The sequence below is a fragment of the Tupaia chinensis genome, unplaced genomic scaffold (genome assembly GCF_000334495.1).
Source record: "Tupaia chinensis unplaced genomic scaffold, TupChi_1.0 Scaffold148768_1, whole genome shotgun sequence".
Classification (NCBI taxonomy): domain Eukaryota; kingdom Metazoa; phylum Chordata; class Mammalia; order Scandentia; family Tupaiidae; genus Tupaia; species Tupaia belangeri.
In genome coordinates this window covers 489755-497728 of record NW_006208615.1, presented here as the reverse complement: position 1 = coordinate 497728, position 7974 = coordinate 489755, and the positions used below count along the sequence as shown (strand labels likewise).

The window sequence follows — 7974 nt, the reverse complement described above, 5'->3', positions numbered from 1 at the left end:
AGTTAGCGTAATGGCTATGTCGCTGGACTCCCATGTAGTCGACCGTGGTTTGCGTCCCGGACCCGGTGGCTTAAAAAAACTCACGCTGGGCGTGTGTGCGTGTGTGCCCAGGATCCTGAGAGGAGAACGGAGGAGAAGGGATTGCGGCGTGGCCATCCCCCCCAGGGTGATTTCTTGCTTTCTCTCTGTCTCTCTCTGTCTGTCTGGTGAGCACACACGCCCTATAGCAAAAACATCTCCAAAACATAAAAATTAAAAAAGCAATTCTGCCCCAAATATAATTCATCATCCAACTGTTATCATTAGAAATTTCTCATTACAATAAAAAATTGGGGTACTTTTTTTCTTCAAAGCAATTCTCTTATAGTTAGTAAGCACTAAATGCCATTACTAACAGCGGTATGACCATTTAATAACTACTTTATAAAATAAAAAGTTAATTATGAGCTAATCTTGCAGATAACTATTGCTCACCTAGGATAGGTCAATATTTGAGTTAAATGAAGTAGAATATGCTGTGATTTTCCAATTTTTTCTACTCATGTGAGTTAAGAAGGCAGCTAATTAATATTTTCTTATTTTAAAAACTTGCAAAATATATTAGCTTAGGAAGTAAACCATCTAGTATACTTACTTCCAGTACTGTTCGCTGGGAAGTTGCCCTGGATGAAAAACTTCACTGCCATTGATGCAAGTGAGACTGTTGGCATCTACCCAGCTTTTATTCATTTGGACGATCCCCATTCCTGTACTCACATTACAGTGAGTTACTAAAAAGGATGAAAAAAAAAAACATAGACTCAGAGGCATACTTAGTTTCAGAAGAGAACTTTTCTGAAACAAACAAAAAAATTTAGTGATTAAATATTTTAATTATCGTCAAGGGGCCAGCAGTTGGCATGGTGCTTAAGACACTGGACTCTTACATGGCCGACTGTGACTCAAGTCCTGGACCTGGCAGCTTGAAAATTATGCTGGGTACCTGTGCATGTTTGCCCAAAATCTCAAGGGGAGAATGGAGGAGAAGGCTTTGTGGCATGGTCATCTCCCCTGGGGGAGTGATTTCTCACTTTCCTTTTCTCTGTCCCTTTCTCTAGTGAGCACATGCCACTCTAGGACAAAAACCTTAAAAAATAAATAAATAACAGTCAGAATTGTTATTTGGTGACAATGGAGTAGATACCTTATAAATGGAATAAGCCATGAACATTTAGCCTCTTAAATCTCTACTGCTAAGCTGGTATGAGTAAATCATAAGGCTTTTAAACTATTATTTTATTTATAGTAACAACAGCTATAGAGTAAAAATTGTTTCAGTTGGGATTTAGGGCTCTAAGGAACTTTTAGCATGTGGACTTATTTATTAATCTAACCTATATAGGTAAATAGATGCCTTTAAATTTCTCAAAAGCATCAAATCTTGGGACCAGCAGTTAGCATAATAATGGCTGTGTTGCTGGACTCCCATGTAGTCGAGCACAGTTTGAGTCCTGGACCTGGTGGCTTAAACTCACACCGGGCGCGTGTGCGTGCATGCCCAAGATCCCAAGAGGAGAATGGAGGAGAAGGGATTGCAGCATGGCCATCCCTTCTGGGGGGTGATTTCTTGCTTTCTATCTCTCTGTCTCTGTCTGTCTGGCGAGCGCACATGCCCTATAGCAAAAAAAACCTCTCTCTCTCAAAAAAAAGCATCAAATCTTTATAATAGTCTAGGGGCCAGCAGTTAGCGTAATGGTTATGTTGCTGGACTCCCACGTAGTTGACCGCGGTTCGAGTCCCGGACCCGGTGGCTTAAACTCACACCGGGCGCGTGTGCATGTGTGCCCAAGATCCTGAGAGGAGAATGGAGGAGAAGGGATTGCGGCGTGGTCATCCCCCCTGGGGGGTGATTTCTCGCTTTCTATCTCTCTGTCTCTCTCTGTCTGTCTGGCGAGCACACGCACCCTATAGCAAAAACCTCTCCAAAAAAAAGAAAAAAAAATCTTTATAATAGTCTACATTACTGATGTTACATTGTCCCAACATGGATAAAAACACAGATAGCACATTTCTCTATCACTTTCCCATTTTTTTTTCCTTCTTTCCTGGCTAGGCCTTAGGCCTATGAGAAGTATTCTTAGACATGCCCTTAGAGATTACTATAGCCACATTAATTTTCAGATTATATACTCTATATTCTGCTTTCCCCAGTGACCTACGGACCACTTACAATTGTTCCTAAATTGTTTAGAAAATAACTTAACCATTTAAGCCTATTTAGAAAGCATAAACAAGTGAGGTTGGCAATATTTTAAAATATATACATGAGTTTTACCTATAGGTGATCTGCTACAGTTTTCATCAGACCAATATGAACAATTTTTCCATGGTAGTTCACTTCGAAAAGAAGCAAACATATAGTAAAGGCTATAGGCAATTATGACATTGTAATATATTGTCACAAAAATGGATATCAGGACCATTGTAATTCCCACACCTGGAAAACAGAACAATTAAAATTTATAAATCAAATGAAAGTTCTTTGGTTAATTCCTTTTTTAAAAAAGCTACATCTCAATTTCCACAAAATCTATTTTAAAATGAAAATACTGTTTCAATTAACTCCTTTTTTCTTTTCTTTTTTGGCCAGAAAAGAGGGGATAATACTCTCTGAGTAGCTTTCTTCCCAAATTTAAAATTATTTTGATGACTGGCTTCCTGAGACATATTTTTAGTTGAGTAGAAAAATGTATTAAGGTCAAGAGGCTAATACCTATATTAAGCCTAAACTCACATAAAGGAAAACTCATGCCTATTACTCTTTTTTATTAAGTCTGTAAGTTCTTACTGGAGGGGACAGTGTGAGCATTTAAGAAGAAAAATTCAAAGCTAATATTCTATTGACTCACTGACCAATACTTGCATCTTTATCTATAAACCAATGTTTCGACAAGCATAAAATGAAGTATTTAAATGAATATCCTGAAAGGACACTGTATAGTAGATCTAAAAATACTTGTAAAGAAAATTCATTCAGGACCAGCAGTTGGTGTAATGGCTATGTCACTGGACTCCCATGTAGTCAACCACAGTTCAAGTCCCGGACCCAGTGGCTTAAACTCACGCCAGGTGAGTGTGCATGTGTGCCCAAGATCCCAAGAGGAGAAAGGAGGTGAAGGGATTACAGTGTGGCCATACCCCCTGGGGGGTGATTTCTCACTTTCTGTCTCTCTGTCTCTCTCTGTCTTTCTGGTGAACACACGCACCCTATAAAAAAACCTCTCAAAAAAAAAAAAAAGAAAAAGAAAAAGAAAAAAAAGAAAAAGAAAGAAAATTTATTCAACACTAATCTTAATTTAAATATCCAAAGTTTCTTTTACTCAGTAGTTTTAAAATGAGCCTAGCATACTGACTATAACTCCTTTTTGAGATGAGCTTTTGAGGCAGCTTCACCAACCTTCCAGCACAATATTCTGTTCATCCCGCTATTAATTTATTTTTAATGCCTCATGGAGGCTTTTACAAATAGTTTTCAGCAGCTAGCACATACCAAAATGATATCTAATCTTCAAACAGAAAGGCAGTTTGATGTTTAATAACAATCAAGGCATTTTTTTAAACTTTACCAGTGTCCTCTTGTATTAGGAGCATCCAAGAGAAAATAGTGACCTGCCTTTCAACTTTTCTGAATGAGGCATTGTAAAAGATATGCAAAGGCAGTAAGACAAAGACTGTGCATGAAGTAGAGAAAACCCAGAACCCTGAAATTAGTGCACAGCAGGACTCAAGAGGTGAAAATGGAAAATAATGCCACATGACCACCTCTAATGTCCTTCCTAACCCTTCCCATATATGCAATCCAGGATAAACAGAAATAAAAATTAATATTCAGCTATTATACTCTACAGTGGCAAACTTTACAGAAAAAAATACATGCATGCTTCTTTGCCTTAGTATGTCAGAATTCTAAACACTTTTTCTTCCATGTGGTGAAGGTAGTCATCTGCACAAACAGACCCATAACCATGAGGTCTTACAAGAGCACTTTAGGGCTGGCAGATGGGTGGTAGTTAAGTGTACTGGACACCCACGTGACCTATTGCAGTTTGCGTCCCAGACCAGGTGACTTGCATTCTTATTTTTCCTCTCTCTCTCTCTCTCTCTCAGTCTGTCCCTCTTTGGTCAAATTAAAAAATAAGTAAATAAATAAATACAGTTAAATAAAACAATTCTCAAAAAGAGAGAAAGAAAGAACATACACTTTAATAATACCAACCTTGAAACAATGGAAGAATTCTCCAAACTGAAACTGGACCTAAGCTAGCAAATTGTCCCAATGAACACTCTAGGAAGAACAAAGGTAAACCAGCCAATGCTAGCATAATTGCATAAGGTATCAAGAAGGCACCTAGAAAAGAAAAAAAAAAAAAAGAACAAAAATGCTATTACGTCTCAAAATCTTGATAACACTGAGAACCAGCATAATCTTTTATTCATTTGTTTTCTCAGTGTAACATTTTAAAAGCATGTTGATATAATGGAGTCAGAAAATGCTGGGATGGGTCCCAAATTTACTACTTTCTGTGAGAAAGTACTTGATTTTCTAAACCTTTGATTTGCTAAGCTATGAAATTATAATGCTAGTGTTACCTACTGAGGTTGCTGTGATTATTACAAACACTAAACTATAAAAACCCAGAGGAGTTTAGAACCAGAAGGACTTAGGTTAAAATCTGGGCTCCATCATTCACCAGTTACGTGACCTAGGGCAGTTTACCTAACCTCTGAACCTTGAGTTCCTTGTAAAAGGAGAAAACAATACCAGCTCATCAGTTTGCGGTAAGGGTTCAAATATAGGGCCAAGGTGAAATCACTTGGCAAAATGACAAGCATGTAGCATAAGCTCAACGTTAGTTCCCTCCTCTTTCTCTTTTAAAAATAGTCTATTTTTAAGACTTAGGGTGCAAATGGTAAATGTGATTTAGAGTGGAGGTTATTGCAATTAAGTTCCTTATTCTGCAGTCACCATTTTCTTTGCTCAATGTTAATAAGAAATATATTGGTTTAGTTGAAAAATTTTAACTTTTGAGATATATTCATAGTTAACTTTCAATTTCATAAGGAATAATTCTCCCACATCAGATAATCTTAACTACCCTTTTTTTATTTTTTGGAGAGGTTTTTGCTATAAGGCGTGTACGATTGTCAGAAAGCGAGAGGTACAGACAGAGAGACAGAAAGTGAGAAATCACTCCCCAGGGGGAATGGCCACATCACAATCCCTTCTCCTCCATTCTCCTCTTGGGATCTTGGGCACGCATGTACACCCGCCCGGCATGAGTTTAAGCCACCAGATCCAGGACTCAAACCATGGTTAACTACATGGGAGTCCAGTGACAGCCATTAAATCAACTGCTGGTCCCCCCCCCCTTTTGCTTTTAAAGAAACGTCTATTGTTTAACTCTTTCTTCCCACTTGGGAAGCATAATACTGTTCATTAGCACCTCTCCCACATAATAGGCTGAAGGAGGAATAAAGAGTTAAACTAATATTTTAAAAGTCTTGACAAACTTTTAGTAAGAAAAATATGGGGAATTTGTGAATAAAAATGGTCTTTGGTATTATGTACATCTCATTTACCCATGTTACAGATGTTCCTAATTTGTTTTTTTTCTATATATTGATACAGTAATATCATACTTGGGAATTATATTTTTTCCAACCCTCAAAATATATTCCACTAGAAATGAGACCATAAAGCACATATTATGTAATCATAGCTCAGTGGCTTTACTTCAATGTTAACCCTGGAAGTCACTAGATCATAGGGACAAATATGTATGTGTATATGTATTGAGATGTATATTCCATCATTATTATAACTAATGGAAATTAAAGCTATTTTATTTTCTAATTCTGCTGACCCAAACCTTAAGGTGCTATGACACTTCTCTTTTATAAACTGCTAAAAAGAATCTACAGATAAAAATGTTTCCATATTTTAGCAATAATTTTTCAAACCTAATCATATTTTAAACCCGATCTATTAACATTTGATAAATTTGAATTTCATGTTCTTCTTCTACTCTTAAGCAAGACAGAGAAGCAATCAAAAAAACCTAGATGATTCATTAACCAAACTATGTGACTTTAAAAACTGAAAGCCAATATTGCATATTAACTTTTAGAGACAATGCAAGAAAAAGATAATAGCACATATTAACTAATACTATTTTGTTTAAGTTATGTTTTAAAATTCTTTATTAAGATAAATTTAGGGACCAGCAGTTGGCATAATGGCTATGTCACTGAACTCCTATGTAGTTGACCGCGGTTCAAATCCTAGACTCAGTGACTTAAACTCATGCTGGGCACATGTGTATGCGTGCCCAAGATCCTGAGAGGGAAATGGAGGAGAAGGGATTGTGGTGTGGCCTTCCCCCAAGGGGGGGTGATCTCTCGCTTTCTGTCTCTCTGTCTCTGTCTTTCTGGTGAGCGCGTGTGTCCCATACCAAAAACCTCTCCAAAAAAGTGTAACATAATTTCTAGAAATATGTCAATTCTGGGCCTATATATGATGTCAAGTCACAGGGAATTTCTTATTCTAAACATGAATATGAAAAGCTCAAAAGGGGCTTGACTGTGTCTCTTTACCACACTAGACCTTATAATATAATACCAAAAAGACTGTGATTTCTGAATAAGTTTCCCACTAATACTTATACCAAACCTATTATTGAAAACCTTAGGTTCTAGGTAGAGAAATATATAATACCAACCCTTAAAGTGTATAATAAACATAACTTCTTTCTTTAGTCTTTGAAGCCCAGTGTGAATGTTTTAATGCAACCAATGAACAGTAAATAAAAAATTGAAATATCACCACACGAAATACTACTGTACAAAGAAAAATAATTATAGTGGCATAGTTTCACTGCTACCCAGTTATGAAATAGAAGGGCATGTCATTTGTACACTTCTAATAGAACCTATAATTACAAGTAACTAAAATATGGTGTAAGTGAAAAGTTGTTTCAACATTACTAGAGAATTGTGCAATTCATTTTGTTTCCTTTTATGTGTCACCTCAGAGTTATTTTTTCCCTCATAATTCTAATTGAGTCTACTTAATTATCCACAAGATACAAACAGTAGTTTTGCAGGAATAAAACACCTAGCTTTGAACAAAACTCTACTGTATTTTAGAAGGTTCTTCTACATGGTCCATACAATCTGGAATACAGTGTCTGTAAGTGAATATTGCAGCTTAGAATACTAAACCCTTAACGACGTTATCATCTCTTTCCACACTTAAATTACCAAAGTGTAATGCCTTATTCTAATTAAGCAAACTATTTATTTGCGTTTCTTAATAGAACTAGTTTTCTCTGCTTTTTCCTTATATTCAGCTATAAAATAAGCAAAATACAACTTGAGTCTAAACAGATTATCATAGGAACATGCATGAATTAGGGAGAGTAAATCATAGTTGAAGATTACACAGTATTTCAAATCAGAAGCTCAGAGTATTAAATATAAAATGCTTACCTACCAAGTTTATATCTGAGGATTTTATTAATACAGATTCCTAACCTGGGCTAGTAGCTCATGATCTGGTAATAAATGCATTATGCTCGTTTCCCACACACTAACCCAAACTATTGTATACCCCTCTTCATCTCTTTAAAATATTACCAGAGGGGTCAGCAGATGGCATAGCAGTCACATCACTGGACTCCCACATGGCCAACCATGATTCAAGTCCTGGATCCCATGGCTTGAAACTCATGCCAGGCGAGTATGCATGCATGCCCAAGATCCCAGGAGGAGAATGGATGAGAAGGGACTGCAGTGTGGCCATTTCCCCTGGGAGGTGATTTTTCACTTTCCCTCTCACTGTCTCTGTCTTTCTCTTTCTGGTGAGCACACACACCCTCAGGCAAAAGCCTCTAAATATATGTATATACTTATATATAATATAAACACATATTATAT

At 36.8% G+C, this 7974-nt stretch overlaps 1 protein-coding gene across 1 annotated transcript in view; it reads right to left on the bottom strand.

The window, feature by feature from the left end:
* The window catches only part of SLC6A14 (solute carrier family 6 member 14), a 31858-nt gene that overhangs the window by 22520 nt on the left and 1364 nt on the right, over window positions 1-7974 (bottom strand). Inside the window, 3 exon segments of the mRNA XM_006170617.1 lie at window positions 635-770; window positions 2315-2476; window positions 4256-4387. Coding sequence (XP_006170679.1) covers window positions 635-770; window positions 2315-2476; window positions 4256-4387 — 430 coding nt within the window.